Below are 20723 nucleotides of genomic sequence, written 5' to 3' on the forward strand. Positions count from 1 at the left end.
TTGAAAAATGTATTAAGTAAATAAAAAAGTAATTGTCAGAGACTGATAATGCAAAATCATTGCTGATAATTGCATTATTGGTTATATTTGAGGCCTTTTGCTCTTAGGGATGTTTTACCAGCTGTGAGGATTAAACTGGACTCTGGTGTGTGCCTTTGTACTGATCTCCCTGGGGCCAGTTCAGCAGGCAGGATGGTACTGAATCATCTCTTCTTAGAGTTACAGTTGGGTTCTCTTTCCTGCTAAGAGCTGGGCAGCCCTGGTGCCAGGGACCTGAGCAGACACCTTGCTCCTGGTGACTGGCTTTTGATTTTGGCCTTCACTGGCAGCGGTGCTGTGTTGGGAGGTCTGGTTCACAGAGTCTCTTCCAGTTCCTCATTGATCTGGGGGCTGGTGATCCTGTGTGTCACCGGCCCCCAGTGACACACAGGATCACCGACATGTTGAAAAGTCGATATACGGTCACATCGTTTTCGCACAAACCCTTCAACATCAAGACACAGCGACACAGCGATCAGGCCAGGGAGAGAAGAACGACTATAAGTTCAAAACATTGGAGGAGGAAATAATGATTGACAAACCGCAACATCTCAATTCTTGTTCCAAGTTTTCACAAATTAAAAAAAAGAACAGTGAACATATATCAGATGTCAGACCAGAACTGAGCAGGGGGAGTTCATTGTTTTAGCATGTATGCACTTCCTCACAGCCTCAGATAACTGCTCTTCAATGCTATCCATGCTACTCCTTGGCTAAAAATGACTTCTATTATTGAGTAGTTGGGGTTGTTTCCACATAAACAAACATGAAATGGGGACCAATCACACAACAGTTTTGCATGGAGATGGAGGCAAAAAGTTTGTCAGGCAGGTTTTGATAAGAAAAATAACCCAACTGTGACAATGAGAACCATTTTGGCCGGTTGGCCCAATCATGCAGAGCCCTTCATCCATGACAGAAAGGACTGAAGTACATACAGGTACATTTTTATTATTTTTTACAGAGGATTTCTAGTTTTTCAGGAAGCAAGTCACAAGCACAAAGTCTGATTTGTCTGCTCAGATAAGCACTGCATTCCCAACTCACTAAAAACACAACATATTTTTGTTTAAATTTCAGTCAATCACAAAGCAAAACCACAACTGCCAGTCAACATACCGTATTAGCTTTATTACTTTGGGTACAACTAACAAAAGATAAGAGTTAATTACTGAACATGGGTTTGTCAAAAACTTTATAACAACACTGTTATATTCTAATATTTAGAAGAATAATTTATTTGAGGCTGTAAGAGTTTTAGGGCAGCAGCAGATGTCGCTAGTGAGCAATGAATGAGTAATGAACCTTTGGGAAAAGCAATGGACTGGAAAGCCTCATTGCTGCTTTATGACGGTTCATTTGGGCATCATTAAACACAAGATAATGTATTATTGAGAAACACATCTATTAAAAGTATTCACCCCACACATTTAGACTGCTGTCAGAATGTTCTATTTCTCTTCATGAAGATGCACCATTTCTTATTATGGGCCGTTTACAGCAGGCTGCTTGATGAAAACTTTGCCATCCCAGCTGCTCCTCCATTGCAGGTTGTTAACTTCTGATATGTTTTCGCTCATTTTCAGCTTCATCTGAGAAAAGAACATATTTACATTATTGTTTGAAATTGTAAAATGTTGCTTTTATTGGTGCTTTTTTTATTGGGATGCTTTAAAGTGCTGTCTTTGACTTTTAACCCACATGACCCAATACTGCTTTTAACTTAATTTTTTCTAGCTTTACTATTTCAAGGCTTTTTATCTTCAGCTTCCTGATTTTTATCTTTTTTCTCACTTGAAAGTTGCAAATTTATCTGGTTTCTTTGACTCTTTCCACCCTTTCCTCAGTGTATAACTTCAATGTTTTTAATTTTTCTCTTCTGCAGGTTTTAAGTCTCATTCCCGTTGTGACAGCTGAGCTCTATGAGTTCACATCTATCTTTATTAAAAACTCTCCTTTTTGCCACCGGTTCTGCCAGTCTTTGGATCAAACTAGTCACCAAAATCTTAAATTGTGTTTTAAAGAAGCTTTTTTCAGCGCAGAATTATTCAATTCAGATGTGACCGGTTTGGATGTTTAAGATTTTGAAGTAGAGAAACCGTCTCAATTAAATTTAATACAGAAATTAATCTCATCAAGGTTTCCTTCATGACCTGATAAAGTTCTTAATTTCTGCAATCTTGAATAGGCATTATACAAAACGCCACCCAAATTTTGACTAGCATTTGGGTGGCGTCTTAAGACCTTTTCCAAATCCTGCTCACCCTGATCTGATCTACCCTCGGTCCAGTTGGTCCTCGCTAGTAAAAAGAGGATAAATAAATAAATAAAAATGTATCTTGATCACTTTGTTCAGTCACACATGTCGCCCATCATTAGTTTGCAAAGTAAACTGAACTAAAAGACTTACTTGCTCCAAGATGCTATTTTGCACTGCAGGCTCATTTAGACCCAACATTGATTCCTTTTGTTGACTGATTCTCAGTTTTATGATCTGCACTTTCCTGGTTTCTGTTACGGACAAAAATAAACAAATTATTCTTCTTTGCTTTGGACTGCTTCTTCACTGAGATGGTGAGAAGTTTGGTGACATCAAAACAGAAAAATGACAGCTTTGTTAAGTAGGACTGATACCACATTCCAAGGGACTGGTGTTAAACTGCTGTGTAAACTGAAGAAAACCGCTAATCGGTGAGGCTAGACAGAAAATAAAATGCACATGAAGTGATGTAATTATCATGCCTATCTGTATGATCCAAAGTTTACAGAATGACTATATTAGTCCGTCAGTTAAATTTCTTCTTCCCACATGACACTGGCGTAATTTGAAGTAAAAATTTCAGGATTTATTAGGTTGATAAGTGTTTGGAAGAGCTTTAAATGTGACACTGTGATGCCAGAAGAATGTGTGTCTTAATCAAGGCTAAAGGAAATACCAAAATGTGTGGCTTATTTTTGATGGTAGCTTATATTATCATTTTACTTTGGTTGTACTTGTTACTTACTGCATTTGCAGACGAATGGATGTGCTTCTGTGCAGTTGCTGTCTCCCCATTTGCCAGATTCCGTCTTCAAAAGAGCAGCGCAGTACTCTAAACCTGAGGTGTAAACCCCCTGCTTTTCCTGCCAGTACCTGAACGAAGAGTCTGTCATGTCTGACCACACCCAGGAGTCCCTGAACAGCCCAACATGCACAGCCGTTCCATTTACTAGGTCCTGGACCGTCTGGTATTCTGCATCATTCCTCAAGCTAACCAGGTCTGTGTAGGTTTTCCTGCAGAAATCCCGAGCAGCGGTCCAACTCTTTCGCTCTGGATAGAGGATGTACTGATCCACTCCATGTTTTGTCCCTAAAAAGTAAAGTTTTACAGTTTAAACCAGGTTTGGGGAATGGCTCCAGGCAAATCAAAGTCTCACCAGATCAGTTAAATGTTTATTTTTCTCAGGTTGTTTTATATTTTTATAAAATATCTGCTATAAATCAACTTCACTTTTTGAACAGATAAACTTAAAATGAAAATAATATTTAACAAACATTTCAGTTAATAATAAATTAAACCTCCTTTTTAAAGGTTTCAAGAAATCTATTTTTGGCTACCGGTGAATATAATTAAATCAGAAACTTCTGTTATTTTTGGTTATGGTGATTATGACTAACAGCCAATGAAAATGTATTCTAATTGATAGAGATGTACTTGCAATTTTAGAAAGACACAAAGGTTTTGTCACATTTGGTATCAGAAGAGAAACTTCTTAACACTTACTGGAACTGTTATTTGTCTAATTTTAGCAAAAATGGGTTTGTTGAAGGAGCTCTGAGAAAAGAAATGCGCTGAAGTGTCCTGCTGCTGCCTGAAAAGCCAGATAGGAGTAAAGCATCTTGACCTAAGCTGGCACAAACTGTAATTTCAAAATTCAAATGAATTTGAACATGTCACACTGTGGGGGCACATCCTGACAGTTACTCCTCTGATTGACTGACGGAAAATGCCACTTACTGTCAAAGCAGACCGAATGCCTGTAGTCTGTGCAGCCACAGATGTAGTTCTCCGTTGTCGTAAACGCCACAGTTGTAGCCACTCTTTGAGCCCCATTTGAGATAATCGTCTTCTCCCTCCTTGTAGAAATCTTTGTCTGCAAGAGACCAGTGCCATGTTCTCATGCTGCCTGTCTGCAGCCCAAACCACACGGCATCACTGTAGTCGTCTCCAACTGCTTTCAGAACCATGTCCATCTCCTTCATGTCTTCCATGGTGGCCAGGTCAATGCATGTCCCTCTGCAGTAGCTCTGCGCCTCGGTCCAGGTTTTTGGAGTGTCATAAAAGGCGTACTGGTGTTGTTGCACACAGAGACAACGAGAACACAGGCCTGCAAAGCCAGAAAGAAACTTTTCTCTCTTTCTTTTTGTTGATAAGATATAAAAACACATGAAAAGTAAATTGGATGATTGTAGTTTTGTTTTAGAGAAGGTTGCTTAAAACAGAAACTCACCTGTAAGCTGCAATATCATAATAATGATAATGTTTTCCATAATCGTCATGACTTTCACAGAAAACATAGATGTTTTCCTATAAAGGTGCAAACAAAGAAGTTATAAGATTTAAAGCAATATTAAAGTTTATAATAAAGGTGAAAGAGACGTACCTGATGTGAAGTCTTCTGAGTTTGGCTAAACCTAAAATACTTTTAGCAATAATAACTCACTTCTGCACAGTTTTGAGTATTACTGGTGGTTTCCAAAGAGTGACCTGAGGCTATACGTTTGTTGCAACAGTCTAAGTTTGTTAGGGAGATTTGCTATTCTGATTATCCTTCCTCTGCATGTAAAACAGTATGAAAACTAACCTGGCAAATTAGAAAGTAAAACTTTAGGTGACGTGTGTTAGTCATGGTTTTCTGACTGCATGGACAATAGATCTTCTGTATTATGGCTCACTTGGTTGGTTTATATGAGAACTTCAGGCTGATGACAAGTGATGCAACAAGTGGTAAGTTGTGAAAATGTTGAATACATAATTATTGAACTCAGTCTAAATAAAGTTGTTTTTTTTTCTCAGAAAATGTGGGAACCCCGTTTTCTTCTTTCCAAACAGTATGCTCCTTTGTGTTGGTTTGTGTATTTATTTAACTAAATGTGTGGTAGCAAAAACTCAATAAAATGAAAGATACAGGATGTCTGGTGAAAATGCATACCAAACACTTCATGCCAGCCATCGATGGAAATCAAGAAGACAAAGCCGCTTCTCTTTGCTCACCTGGTATTAATTTTTGCTTGAAATGCTGATCTGATGGGATGAAGGAGGCAGCCTGAGCAATTAAAGCCTAAAATAGGATCTCAGTGCAACACATGTTGCAACAGCACAAATGTCCCCAAAGCTAATGTCCACAAATGTTTAATTTGTTACATTTTTGATTAAAAGGTTATTAGGATTCATTAATGACAGACTTTGCAATTAACTCATTTAAAATGTTTTTAAAAGTTAATTTAAAAGTTTGAGTTTTTTATAATTTCAGTGAGATTAATCTACTGCAACTTTATATTCTTTTATTTCTAGGGAGGTTTCTTAACCCTTTTACCTGTGTCATATAAAAAGGGTTCTGTTGTTTTTGTTGGTTTGCTGCTGAAGAAAATGGTCAGGTTTGCTTTTCTGTTTCAGTTTATTGTCATCACCAGAAAAACAGTAGCTGTCAATCCGACTTGTTTAAGAAGAGCGGAACAGAGGCTCAGGACCGGCAGCAACTGAACTAACAAGAGTGACAAAAATGAGCAAAAGCCGACACAGGACTTCACAGTACTACTGTCCGGGCAGACGAACTAACAGACAACATTAGACGCAAGACCCGACAAGAGACAAATACAACAGGTGGGTTTAAATAAACAAAGAGGGTAACCAAGGGAACGAGACACACCTGGGAACAATCAATGGGGAAGACGCAGAGACAGAGACTCACAGGAAGGAACTGAACACAAAACCCCCTAAAAATAAATACAAAGAGAAACGGATCATGACAGGCACCCAGTGTTTCAGCCGTTTTACAGTTTTCTGGAAGTTTGTTCCAAATCTGTGGTGCATAGAAACTGAATGCTGCCTCTCCTTGTTTGGTTCTGGGGATGCAGAGCAGACCAGAACCAGAAGATCTGAGGGGTCTAGACGGTTGGTACAGCAATACCAGATTAGAGTTAGAGTTTGGTGTAAACAAGAAGAGAGCACAGATCTGCCCTTCCACAAATCAACAGTTTGATTACACAGCAGTAGGAGGAAATCGTCACTTTCCTACAACGACCAATGTCGTTTTTTTGCCAAAAAAAGTGACGTAGGCCATTATTTTAGGATGGTGATGAAATATTTTATTGCCAAACTTTGGCTTTTCGAGAAGTAAATCCAAGAGATCTCCTGATCTCAATCCAACAGAGCATCTTTAGGATGTGTCAGGAGATTAGGATGTGGGATGTTCAGCAGACAAACTTTGTGACGGCGTCATGTTCATTTGTAGACAAAAATCTATGGTTTTGTGTGAAAATCATTCAACAATGATCACCCTCAGTTTTAAACCACAGAACAAAATGTAGCCTAAACTTTCTCACCTGTTGGGGCGCGGTACCCATAGATCTCCACTTCACAGAGGGTCAGATACTTTTCTGATCCAGGTATTACAATAGTGACATAACGTCCCTCAACGCGGTTAGGAATATTTATTGCTTTAGAGGCCCCACTTGGAATGGAGGAGATTGTAGCAGCTCTGAAAGAGAAAAGCTTTGTCAGTCATATCTAGGATCTCCTTGGAGTTGCTCTCAAAGACTTCATGGTGTGACATAAGTATATGAAATCAGAAATATTATAATCACTCACAGTTGGTTTTCAATGCCATTGCCTTGTAGAGAGTTTCCGATGTGAATCTCTGCTCCGTTGATCCTTTCTTCACAGCAGTCTCCTCTGTTGGTGACGATGACCTGGGTGACGACGTACGAGTCCAGCAGGTCCACTCTCCACCAGGGGTTGGACTGCCTTTCAGTGTGGCTGCAAGATCCGTCTTGGAAGGCAGAATTTCTGTTCCCATCAATGGCGTTAGAAGCAGCTCCAAAACCACCCCATTCTGCTCCCTGGTAGCGCTGAGATTGAGTGGCTCTGCCACGTAAAGCCACATTTTCTGGGGGGAAAAAGTTAAGAAGAATAGTTTAATCCTATTCTTATCTCTATGTTAATTATTCTGTTGAGTTCTGAGAGAATTTATTTAGTAACTGAAAGACTAATTATGTGTTGGACGCTGATAATGTTTACTAAATAGTGATAATTGCACTTATATTCCTTATACTTATAGAAGGAATATAATATATTCCTTCTATAGTCAAAAACATTTCTAGGTGGCATGATAAAGTCAACTTGTCTACATTGTATTAAAATGATTTCTGTGAGGATTTGAGTTTTCTGTGTTTATTTCTAGATTTTTGTTCTTGTGAGTCTCTGTGTTGTCCTGTCCACTCCTTGATCATTCCCTGCTGTGGCTCGTTTCCCTGATTACCCTCCGTGTATTTTAGTCCACTTGTTGTCCTTGTCTGTTGTCAGGTCCTTAGTTACATGTACAGAATTTGTATATGTAACTAAGTTTTATTTGATTATATGTATTGTAGATAACTTTTACCTGTTTGTCCATTAAAATAACTCGAGGTGAATTTTATGTTGTATGTAGATAAGCTGAATTGAAAGGATTTGTAGCAAGCAAATAACTTTGCTAAAGATTTGAATAATGTGCCAGGAAAAAACACCAATAATCAAATTCTCATCCTAATTTTTAATGGAACAGTGAATCTTTTCAGGATCTAAACACAGACAGATAATTTCATAGATTTGGACCAACAGATTAATTGTGATAAAGAGTGACTGGTACAAAAGAAGCAGCCTCTATAAGATGAAATGTTAAATCTTAAATATTTAACTCTTATCTGTGGATAAGAGTAGCTTATTTAAAATCAGCTGTCCTATGTTTACAGTCTCAACAGATTAATAAATATTTTTAAATTATACTTACGATAATTTTGGGCTGAATACATTCCAAACAGGAGCAGCAAGTGAAACAGGACAACGTGTTTCATGATTCTGCAAAACAGACAAAATAGGAACTTATTACCCAACAAAAGTTTCTAAACTTCTGTACAGTTTTTAAGCTGTAGCTATGGTAAATTCTGGTTATTTTTACTCTCAGCCTACTTACAGGATTTAAAATTTAAATTGTTAACTTGATGTTACTTGAAATATGATCAAATTGAATGAAAGATGTTGGAAATTCAGATCTTACCCTGATTTCTTGGAGGACTGATTTTTTGTCGCTGGAGCTGAAAGGTCTTTATGGTTTGAATTGGTTTGTCACAAAACTTTCTTCCTCACATAAAAATCTTATCATCCAATCACATCTCACCGTCTAGGTACTCCTCTTTTATTCCCTTAAGTTAAACTGCATTTGCAGAGAAGTAGCTTGTTAATATTTACTGCCCTCTCTTGTTCAAAGAACCACATTTGGGGCTGAAATCCGTTTTTGACTTTAACCATCCTCATTAAAATCAAAAGGTATTAGGCAGCATTTATACTACATGAATGTAATAATTATTGAATAGTAAATAAAAGCGAGGGGGAAAAATTACTTTTAGTGTTTTTTTTACATATTGTGCATCATTGTCACAATATGGGGTTTGCAAATGGATCCCTGGGTTTGCAAATGGATCCCTGCCAGAAGCTAATGCCGTTTGGGGGTCATGACATGGAAAAGTGTGGGAACCCCTCAGAAGCTAACATATTATCTAATATGGCAGATGTTATTCATCAAAGAAACTCTTTATAAATACATTTATGACACAAAAGTAACATTTAAAAGGACCCAAAATTAATGTAGTGATGAGGTTCACCCATTTTCCCTTCTGTGCTGTCGAGAAAAGTCAAGCTCATCCCACTTCCCGTTAGCCCCGCAACATGTGGCTTCAATTGCACTTCTCTCATCAGCTGGGTTCGGACCCCAAAGACAAAGACCAAGGCAAAGATGAAGATAAAGACAGAGATAAAGAACAAAGGCAAAGAGGAAGAACTGGTGTGTTCCTTCCATGAGACCAGCTCATCTACACCTCGAAGGACCAGAAAGATCGTGAGACGAAGAGAAAGGAGCTACAGAGCTGCAGGACAAGAAGCTGAGGGCCGCTACGCGCATGAGGAAGTCACCCTGAGGCCCGAGATCTGCCGCTCTGACTCAGTACTCTTCCTGTACTGGGAGCCTCCTGCTGCTGCAACACCTTTTTCATCATCAGGCCAGTTCTGGGGTTCAAAATGCCAAACTCCATCCGTCTCTCTCAAAGTTTTCCTTTTTTAGTTCACAGTGTCAGCATTAGGGAAAGATAGGCTAGATTATTGATTTTACTTATTTGATTACTGTTTTAAGCTGTACTGACCCTTGCAAAATTGCCTTACTAATAAAATAATTAGCATCAAGAAAATCTAAAAGATGTTGTGGACATTCAATTAATGAGTCACCTTAAAGTTCTTTGGTGGTTGTAAAATAGCTATGAAGTTTGATTCTGGGAGGAAAAAGTGGAAAATGTTTTATAAGTTGCTTTTAGCCAAAACAACACCCTTGGGACTCGCTCGAATCACTAAAACCTACCTGGTTCAGTAACAAGTGCAAGTTGTAATAAGAGAAAGAGCGACCGTTAACAGGTGTGCTCTGTGAAACTAGCTGATTCCGGGCTGCTCTATCTGGCTAGTTCACAGGGTGAAAAAGGGTGGGACATCTGGATGGAGGTCGTCAGAAACCAGGCTAGTCTTTCTCGCGCCCAGCTTAAACGGAATGTCTTCTATATTCTCATCTGTAGTAATACTCAGGAGTTAGAGGCTTCTCAAACCCGTTAGACGGAGAGCTGGAAGCACATCTCCCTCCTCTCAGAAGAGGAAGTAGAGAGAGAGAGAGAAGAGGGGAAGGGGATGTTGCGCAACAACAGTGCACAACTTACGTCCGTTTACCAGTTTTGGGACCCGACCAAATCCTCTCAGTGTCATTGCTTTGAGAAATAATGAGATTTGGTTAAATATAAAACAGGCTTTAATGCTGAAAATGATCAAATGTTACAAGTCATACTAATGTAATAGATAGAGAGTGACATTCACCATCCAGAGCTGGGCTTCACTCAGCTCACCTCAGGGGCGACACCAAGTGAAGCAAATATTATAGCACAAGTTTAGCTTTTATTATTCTCCTCATCCTGTAGAGGGTAGTGTTAATCAGTTTTATTTTGTTTATGTGACTGTCGCCAGTCTTATGTGACATGATTAGCCATCAGTGCTAATCTCATTTAGTTGATATATGAATTGACTTTTAACTTTTAATCTTTGAATTTTGAAATTGTTTTTTTTATAAAACAAATTCAGTCTTCTTAAAATAGTGTTTATTGATGCATCACTGTTGAACCTGTTGAAGAATTGAAAGGTGGCTAAACTCTTAAATATATAAGTAAAAGAAATAACGCACAGAGATGTAGTTCTTGCTGCTAGGCCGTAGACGAGCCGGAGATGTATTACACTACCACGGATTCCTCATTACAGTTTCATCAGTTCAATACTCAAAAATCTTCCAAAGTCTCAACACAAAATCTCCCTGAAGTCTTAACATCACCCTTTTTTTATACATTTCCATCTTCATTGGTGTCTGCTGGAAAGTTTCAACCAATTGCGTGTAACTGCTGTTTTCGCAGGCAGATCCTGGCACCCTTAATATTGGACGACCTTTAAAACATTTTGGACCTCACGAACTCAACATCTGCTCCATTTCAGAACTGCTGAATAGGACAATTTATCTCAACTTGTTGATCTTATCTTGTACAAATAGACATCCTTTCCAGTAATTTCTGGTTCCATTTGCGCTTTGCACGCAAATGGAAGGAAGGGAGTCAGGTCAAGTTGACCAAGAGAGGTGCCAAGATCCTTTTCACAAAAAAACTCCTTAAATAGTATTTCTGCTCTTACAAACCTTGTGCTCAAATATTTGCTTGAGTTCAGTTCACTGAAGGACTGACTGTCTGGGAAAAAAGCAAGGAATCTGTGCCAACAAAATGTACCTTTTTAAAAATACTGCTGACTTATCATGTGTACATAGTTAATTTAGTTAGTATGAATATGACTATTTTTTTTCCTTTTATGATATTCTATTGTGTGATGTTTTGATGTTTTCTGCACAGGTTGTTGTTAAAATTAACAATTTGTTCTAAATTAACTTACCTGGTAAAATAAAAATACGCAACCACTGAATGGACCCAAAATAAGTGGGTTTTTAGTCTAGATTTAAAGGAACTCAAGTGTTTCAGCTGTTTTACAATTTTCTGGAAGTTTATTCCAGATTTGTGGTGCATAGAAGTTGAATGCTGTTTCTCCATGAGAACAAAGAGACAAAGCTGTGGAAGCTGTTTTATGGTATTTTATTGTCTAAACATGGGTTAAAATTCAAGCTACTCTTATGGTTGAAGTGATTCTATGTCCTTCCTCTGTCTCTTCTATCTGCTTACATGCACACTGCTGAAGGCAAACAGAACATTTCTGAAAGGATGGTCAAAGTCAAAAATGACTTCAGTCCCAAATGTGGTTCTTTGAACAGGAGAGGGCAGTAAATATTAACAAGCTACTTCTGGTAATCTGCAAATGCAGTTGAATTTACAAAAGAGGAGTACCTAGACGGTGAGATGTGATTGGATGATGAAAAGATTTTTATGCGAGGAAGAAAGTTTTGTGACAAACCAATTCAAACCATTTTCTGTCAGCTCCGGTGACAAAATATCTGTCCTCCAAGAAATCAGGGTAAGATCTGAATTTATAACATCGTTCATTTAAGTTGGATCATATTTCAAATAACATCAAGTTAACAATTAAAATGTTAAATTACCACAATTTATTAGAACTAAAGCTTAGTAATTGTTAAAAAGTTTAGAAACTGTTTTTGGGTTATAATTTCCAATTATGTCTGTTTTTTGCAGAATCATGAGATGCATTGTCTTGTTTCACTTGCTGCTCTTGTTTGGAATGTATTCAGCCCAAAATTATAGTAAGTATAATCTAAAAATATTTATTAATCTGTTGAGACTGTAAACATAGGACAGCTGATCTTTAAAGAAGCAACTCTTATCCACAGATTAGACTTAGATTAAATATTTAAGATTTAACATTTTGATGTAGAGAGATTTCTGCTTCTGTGCCTGTCACTCTTTATCACAGTTCAATATAGTTCAGAATCTATTAAATAATCTGTCTGTGTTTGGATCCTGGCTGCAGGTGTGGCTCCTAAATTGTTTGCAGTATGTCATCAATTTCTGAGAGGAGATTTTTTTTAATGCCCTGAATAACATCACTGAGTAATTAATGGGACGACTGTGGCTGTGTGGGTAGAGTAGTTATCTTGCGATCGGCAGGGTGTGGGTTTGATTCCAGCTTTCTCCTGCCACATGTCAATGTGCCGTTGGGTAAGGCACTTAACCCCAAATTGCTGTGTATCGATGTATAAATGTGTGAGCATTTGTCATTGTGAATGTGACTCCAGTGTAGAGCGCTTTGAGTGGTCAAAATGATTGGAAAAGCGCTATATAAGTTCAGTCCATTTAATGACACTTAATCCTTTTTCTTGTTTTCTTTGACACAGTAGATATGCAAGAACAAGATATTATTTAATTTACATTGCAATATGCTGTCACTAGTCAGTAGGATCTGACTAGTGGCAGCAATTAGCAAATGCCTAGTGGGTGGAACTGCTCATCTGCTGAGTTTATCATACAAATTACTTTTCAGTCTATCATACTTAAGAATGAAGGTAAATGGCATAATAAGAAGCATTATTTCTATGATATGCTGAAGTTGGAGTTTCAGGAAAAGCAGGAGCTTCTTCAGGAGACAGAGGCCAATTTTTAAGGAGTCAAACTAAAAAGTCAAATTTATTTTAAGTCATGTTTGATATATAGCATTTTTATTACACTTGAAGTTAACATGGTTCCTTGATTGTGCCATTTTATAGCACAAAGTTCCTCAGTTTATTTATATACAACACAAAACCCAAAACATATCCAACTTATCTAGAGAAACAGTCCAATTAATCCAGTTAGATGGTTAAATTATAATTGAGTGGTATAAAAGGCAGTTATTAAATATTTATAACTATATACTTGTATCACATTGTCAACAAGTTCTCTTTATTATGCCAGTTAGTGAAGTTTTCTAACATAGTGGTATATATATAAGGGTGTGCTACTGAGTTGGTGACTGTGGAGGCCACTGCAGTACGACAAACTCATTTTGTAAAAAACAAACAAAAACAAAGTTTACAATAACATTGTTTCCATTGACTATATAATTACACAATGTGACATTTCAAAAATAAATTTGCTTAATGAAATCCTGATAATAAAAAAAAAGAAAAACTCCTGTTTTTGATAAAAAGTGTTGGCGCTAGGAAGAAGTGGCTTATCGACGATATTGAAATTGGTTTATTTCACAAAACTGCAATGGAAAGGCTGTTTTCACATCACACAAGTCTCATGATCAACAACCTTTGCCACAAATGAAGAAGACGACGACAGGAAGTAGCTGGAGGATCATGACACGGCATGATCTATGGCTTGAACAATCTTATTCACCCGTGATTTTAATTACGGTTCTTATTTAATGTAAACAACGCCATTGTGAAACTGTTTTTTCGACATTAGCAATGTTTTGCGCACATTTGTAGTAGAAACCCAGCTTATAAAGTAGTTCAGACAATATAAAATATAACCAATCATGTAATTAGCAATAATTAAACAGCATCGGAAATCTTTGACAAATATTTTAATTTTCAATTAGTATCTACCAGAACTATATAAAAAAAATCATTATTCTAAACCTTTTTTTTAATTTTTTTTTTTTTTTGTAGAAAATTTGGCTTTACGTGGTGAAGCAACTCAAGCTCATCCCTACTTTGGAGCAGATAAGTATGGATCTGCCACCAGTGCAATTGATGGGAGCAGAAATAATTTATTCCTTGATGGATCTTGCAGCCACACTGCAGAAATGTCCAACCCCTGGTGGAGAGTGGACCTGCTGGACTCGTATGTCATCACCCAGATCATCGTCACCAACAGAGGAGACTGCTGTGAAGAGAGGATCAACGGAGCAGAGATCCGCATCGGAAACTCTAATCAAAGCAATGGTGTTGAAAACCCACTGTAAGTGATCATCATATAGGTTTACAGTATTAAATATGGATGGGGGATGAGGGCAGGGTTGGATTTGGAAGACACTAGTTTTTGACTTCTTAAGCATCTTTACTACAGTCCAGCCTCTTTTACTTCAGGAAAAACTGAACATCATGCATGTTGAGTTTTATCTGGTGCACTAGATCACTGACTACTTGACCAACAAAAACACAGTTCATTGGGATGGAGAGCTGTAGGTCCACCACAAAGACCAGCAGTGGAGGTATCCCTCAGGGCACAGTGCTTGTGCCCCTACTCTTCACCCTGTACACACCATCAATTTCAACTGGTACACTAATATATGTCACATGCAGAAAATTTCTGACGATACTGCAACTGTGTATAAAGGATAGGAGTACAGAAAACCTGTGGAGGACTTTGTAGCATGGTGCAGAAAGAACGAACTCCAGCTCAACATTACAAAAAACAAAGGAGATGGTACTGGACTTTCCCATTACCATAGGAGGTAATGATGTAAAAGTGGTCAACATATACAAATACCTAGGTGTACATCTGGACAATAGATTGAATTGACAGACAAATATAAGCATGATATAAAGAAAAGGACATAACCTAATCTATTTTGTAAGGAGATTCGCCTCTTTTCATGTGCTCCAAGCAGCTTTATATATTTTAGCAGTCAATTGTGTGGTATGTGTATTACGTAGTGGTCTGTTGGAGTGGGGGGAGGGGAGGGGAGAAGGGACATGCAGAGTTTGGACCGGCCAATCAGGAGAGCTTGCTCTGTGGTTGGGATGAGACTGGATTCTGTTGAAACAAAGGTGAAAAAGAGGACACTTAAAGTTCAGAGCAGTTCTGGACAATACCAGCCATCCCTTGTACACTCTTAGGGTCAGATTCCTGTCAGTGGGCGGTCCCACAGAGAGGCTCAGGAACTCCTTCATACCACCGGCTAACAGGCTCTATAATGCTGCTATTGGTGGGAGTGGGATATGTGGGAAACAGGGCAATAAATGTCTTGGTTGTTCTCCTTTGGTAACTTGTATATTTATATTGTGCCTTTTATTAAAGGCAGTGTTGTGATCAAGACCACCTAACCCAAGACCAAGACAAGACCAAGACCAGAGTGTATCGAGACCGAGACAAGACCAAGACTTTCAGGGTCCGAGACCAAGTCAAGGCCAAGACCGAGTCAAGACCAAGACCAGCGCCCCGCGCTACATGATACAATAACATGTGAAATATGATCAAAATTAATTCTCAAATTGATCTGAAAGATCCATATTCACATAAAAATACCTAGATATTAAATACTTAATAAAATTAATCAATATTAATTTTGCTTCCATCTCTGTGCTACAATCCGCGGTGGTCTCGTGCCATCCCTAAAAAGATAAGACCTGGGTGTTTGCCCATATTGCTCATGTCAAAAACCATTAAACATAGCACCATTCTCTCTCTGCACCATTAAACATAGCAATTGAGGCAATGCCCTGATGGTAAATAACGCTCAACTATAAACACTGACCAAGGAGCAACAAGCAAGAAGTAACCATGCACAAGACGCTCACTGTGACTGTTCTCACCCTCTCTCCCACTACATGAAGCCAGGTAGTCTGACACCATGGCACACATTACAGCTGCCACTTTGAACGAAAACAATCAAAGAGCAATGTGCATGCTGTGCGTGCTCTTTCGTTCTTGTGTTTTAGTTATTTGTTAATTTAAAAAATAATTAATAAAATAAAATAAAATAAAAAAACATAATTAAATAAAATAATGATAGCTACTGCAGTGTATGCAGAGCATTACAAGAACAAAGAAGAGTGTTCTGTCAGGTCAGCATATGCTGTCAGATCGTCATACGCTTAGCACAAACTCACTCACTATATATCTGTCACACACGTCATTACTATATAATTTTATTTAATTAGCAACATAGAATCATGACGTAGATCATCATACACTTTATCAACAGTTGTGTGGCATCCTGACTTAGCAGTTAAGTAGATTAATAAGTTTTACACAGGCGTGTGTTGTAGCTGACTCCAGCTGCAGCCAGACTCTGCTTTAAATACACTTTGAAACCATGACAACGCATGTATATCTATATAGTTATCATTGAAAACAATTTAATGAGTTATTTTCATCAGAACTTGCTGCGTATGGTGAACTGACAACTCCTCTGACGGTCGGACTTCTTAATGCGCATGCGCAGGCATGGTACTCACTGCATGTATGCTATCCTGACAGCGTATGGCCATCTGATAGAACAACGGCTCTCAGTGACACTCCAGTCCTATCTAATAAGTAAAAAGTTGTACAGAAGAATCGGACTGTTCTTGAATGTCACATCACTATATTGCAGACTTTTGGACACAGCGTTGTCCCATATGCGACAAGTCAGTCAACACCTCACAATAACTCAGCGCAGTGAGTGACTTTTTTTGTGTCTCTGTACAGCTAGCTTTGCTAACATCACGTCAACGGAGCTTACCTTTCTTTGAGCTTCTTTTCTAAGTGATGAAAAAAGTTAGACGTCCCCACCGTCTGTGAAAGCGAAGCGCTGCTGAGTTAGCTGTGGCCATCGGATTTCTTATGATTTATACAGCGCTATTCTATTACTGACGATTAGACAGACATCTTCTGCCGCTCAGAGAACACAACTGTGCATGTCTTAGAGCGCCACATGCGAATAAAGGTGGGGAGGGGAGGGGGAGAAACAGAAGCACGTCATTGCTTGGATTTTAATCGGTGCGTTTTGCATCCACTGAAAATAATGATAACAAATAAACTGGATAGTGTGTTGTATGTTTAGTGATATTTTCACAGTTGCAGTCTCGACTGGTCTTGAAATAAAATGCCGAGTCCTCAGCGCCCGAGACCGAGACAAGACCGAGACCAAATGCAGTAGAGTCCGAGACGAGACCAAGACCATCAAAAAATGGTCTTAAGACCGGTCTCGAGACCAAGACCGATCTTGAGTACTACAACACTGATTAAAGGATTGTTTTTTTGGCTCTAGTTGCCTTTATTTGACAGTGCATCAACAGAACAGCGGGTTGTGAGAGAGGGGAAAACAAGTCAAAAGTCAGCAGACCTGGACTTGAACCTGTGACTGATGCATGGAGGACTGAGGCCTCCATACACTTTACCCCTGTATTACAACCACGCCCCAGTGCGTGGTTGTAATACTGTTTTTATTTTAGACTTTATTGATGGTTATGTATGTACACAAGCAATAGACTACCTCATAATTTCCTCTGTATTAATAAAGTACTGCCTGTCCTAACCTGAAATTCTTCTTTTTCAGAGCTGCTACAATCTCCTCCATGCCACGCGGAGCCTCGCAAACAATAAATATAACTGGTGGCATGGAGGGACTTTATGTCACTGTTGTAATACCTGGCTCTAAGAAGATCCTCACCCTCTGCGAAGTGGAGGTCTATGGGCACTTCGTCCCTAGCAGTAAGTGTGGAATACCGTTTTGTTCTATACTACAAAGTAGCGATTGCAATTTTTGAATGATTTTCTTATTTCTGAATGTTTTTAAGGTTGGGTACATTAAACTACAGTTATTTATTGTAGTTAATGCTGGGACTCTTGAGGAATCATATTCTTCTTTGGCAAATATTTGCTAAAGGTCTTAAGATGGATAACATTTTATTTCATCATGATGAGATTATGTTGTTCAGCATAGAAAGTTAAACAACAAACTATTTTGATGTTCAACATCAAATCACAAATCAAGCAACATTTTGTTGATTTGTAAAAAAGAAAACTGATATGACAGCTGGTTTGTGGCAATGAAAAAAAGTGTATTGTTCACTGGTGACTGTTATGTTGCATTGCTTAACAGAAAATACATGGAATTTTAGTTAAGTTAATAAATAACAGATTGTTTCATCATGCAAAATAGATTTTGGATTTAAAATTCAATTAAGCTGCTTTATTTAGGGGCTTTGGTAGGGCGGGTCATTTTTGACCCATAGGACAAGGATTGAACACGATATGTTGCGGGTCAATTTGACCCGTTTCAAAGTTTAAAAATAAAAAAAAAATAGTTAGAAGTATTTTTTCTGCATGAAACTTTTTCTATTTGTCTTAATAGGTGCACTCTATGTATAAAATGAAAATGGTTCATTTTACACACTTGCAGCCCCCCCTAGGTCCATTTGTTACAGACGTACTGTTAAGGGTCAATTGGTCCCGCCATACAAGTTGAAGGGTAAAAGGTTAAAACAATGTCCAATTCTGTTTGTTTCCTTGCACCTATGAGACATATTTCACCACACACACAAACACCACACCACACATGCATGAACACACACACACACCACACACACACACCACACACACACACACCTAAACACGCACACAAACCCACTCTTTCACTATTCTCTTTACTTCACTAGGAAGCTCCCAGAAAGCAGGTGTTCATACAACTTTTGACAGGAACCTTTTCTGTTCCTGTGGGCAAACCCCCCCCCCACTGAGTGGACACTCAGCAGAAGTGGGGGGGGGGACATAAATACTCTCTGCAAGGGAGTCCTAAACGCATTATAACACTGAAGGTACATGTAATATCGTCACTGTTGGAGATCAGGAAATGAGCAGCAGGGAAATAAAAAGATGACAACCATGGAAGCTCTGGAACTTCTTGATGATTATTCACATCACAAACATCAAGTCAGTCATTCATAAAGATCACCGCTGGCATTCAGAGGTCGCTGCTCATTTACACTATATATGCCTTCCACACCAGCTAAATGTGACATAAAAATCTGGGCAGCATGTGATGAAAAACCCAGTGATGTTTTGGACATGCAGGTTTAAACTGGAAATCCACCTGGAGGATCATCTTCAGGACTCATTTATCTTGATTTTAGTCAGCCGGTCAATTTGGCCCAGGGCAGAATAGTGTCTCAAGTTCAATTATAAAGATGCCCCCTTCAAAAAAAAATCTAAATGTAATATAAAAAATTTTACAAAAAGTCACTTTCAAAGATACTTAGTGTTATTTTGTGTTTACGTTTTTCAGTGGGCATAAAAAAATGTAAATCACATTTTTTTATGTCTGAATGAGTAAATTGTTGTCATTGATCCTTTATTTGCGAGGAATAAAAACATAATTGCACAAATATTGATTGAAATGGTTAGTATAGGAGTTAATAATCAGACACAAAAAAGATTTGGAGGATTTTTTTGGTTTCTGACACTATAGGACACTATAGAACTTCCTGGGTCAAATTGACCCGCGAACATTATTTACCTCAAAAGTGAACATAACAGGAGGGTTAAGATCACACAAGGGTTAAGTATCTCAGGATCTTGTTCACAAATGAGGGAAAAGTGGAGCAGGAGATCAACAGGCGGATTGGTGAAGCGGGAGCTGTACCAGTCTGTCATGGTGAAGAGAGAGCTCAGTCAAAAAGTGAGGCTCTCTATTTACCGGTTGAATCATTGAAGAAGTGGCTGGGGAGAGGGAAGACTGGGCCTTCTTACTTTGGCTGATACCCCTGCAATCGAAGAAGATGGAATTAACATTATCAATCTATAACACATATTTAGTCGTTCAATTACTAAATAAATTCTACAAGAACTTAACAGAATAATTAGCATTGCAATAAAAATAAGATCAAACTATTCTTAACTTTGTTTCCCCCCAGAAAATCTGGCTTTACGTGGCAAAGCCACTGAGTCTTCTCACTACAGAGGAGAGTTGGGTGGCTTTGTGGATGCCTATAAAGCTATAGATGGAAACCGAAATCCGAATCTTAGAAAAGGATCTTGCACCCACACTGAAAGGGAGTCCAACCCCTGGTGGAGAGTGGACCTGCTGGACTCGTATGTCATCACCCAGGTCATCGTCACCAACAGAGGAGACTGCGGTGAAGAAAGGATCAATGGAGCAAATATTCACATCGGAAACTCTCTACAAAACAATGGTGTTGAAAACCCACGGTGAGTGATTATTATAGGTGTTACAGTATGACAGAAGGGCCTGTGGAAGACAGCTAGTATATTTCTTATTTAGTCTTTAACAACTCATTTTCCATCTTAAGTAATTAGTCAGAATACTGCAAGTAGATCCTATATATCACTTGCAAAGTTTTCCTCTTTCAGAGCTGCTATAATCTCCTCCATCCCAAGTGGAACCTCGCAAGTAATAAATATTCCTGGTCACATGGAGGGACGTTACGTCACTATCGTAATACCTGGTTCAGACCAGGTTCTGACTCTCTGTGAAGTGGAGGTCTATGGGTACCGCGCCCCAACCGGTGAGAGGTTTCTAGAAACATGTTGTTCAATCTTGAGAGAGTCTGATATTTTTTAAACATGTAGATGTAATTTTTTTAAATGTTAAACTGAACTGAAATGAACTGAGAAAAAAGTTGTCTATATTTGCTTTTAGCAATTTGATTCATGATGGTAACATGTAGTATTTAACCTTTATAATAAAGGTCATATATATATA

General features: G+C 38.4%; 2 protein-coding genes and 1 long non-coding RNA gene across 3 annotated transcripts in view; 2 read left to right on the forward strand and 1 right to left on the reverse strand.

Moving 5' to 3' along the window:
• LOC106958104 (fucolectin-1-like) overlaps positions 1-8451 on the reverse strand; it is a 16141-nt gene extending 7690 nt beyond the window's left edge. Inside the window, 4 exon segments of the mRNA XM_015049855.1 lie at positions 6626-6780; positions 6891-7188; positions 8068-8135; positions 8335-8451. Coding sequence (XP_014905341.1) covers positions 6626-6780; positions 6891-7188; positions 8068-8131 — 517 coding nt within the window. The 5' untranslated portion in view covers positions 8132-8135; positions 8335-8451.
• Positions 8452-11573: 3122 nt separating this feature from the next.
• Positions 11574-20723, forward strand: part of LOC106958109 (uncharacterized) — a 14949-nt gene continuing 5799 nt past the window's right edge. Inside the window, exons 1-6 of the mRNA XM_015049862.1 lie at positions 11574-11864; positions 12041-12108; positions 13963-14254; positions 17559-17713; positions 19915-20209; positions 20372-20526. Of these exons, the coding sequence (XP_014905348.1) occupies positions 12045-12108; positions 13963-14254; positions 17559-17713; positions 19915-20209; positions 20372-20526 (961 nt within the window). The 5' untranslated portion in view covers positions 11574-11864; positions 12041-12044. The remainder of the gene's footprint in view (positions 11865-12040; positions 12109-13962; positions 14255-17558; positions 17714-19914; positions 20210-20371; positions 20527-20723) is intronic.
• Positions 14433-15551, forward strand: LOC106958110 (uncharacterized). Its single transcript, XR_001427088.1, has 3 exons — positions 14433-14507; positions 14633-15371; positions 15421-15551. It is a non-coding gene; the product is annotated as an uncharacterized LOC106958110 (long non-coding RNA).

The sequence above is a fragment of the Poecilia latipinna genome, unplaced genomic scaffold (assembly GCF_001443285.1).
Source record: "Poecilia latipinna isolate Pla-1442-1.1 unplaced genomic scaffold, P_latipinna-1.0 Scaffold962, whole genome shotgun sequence".
NCBI classification, from domain to species: domain Eukaryota; kingdom Metazoa; phylum Chordata; class Actinopteri; order Cyprinodontiformes; family Poeciliidae; genus Poecilia; species Poecilia latipinna.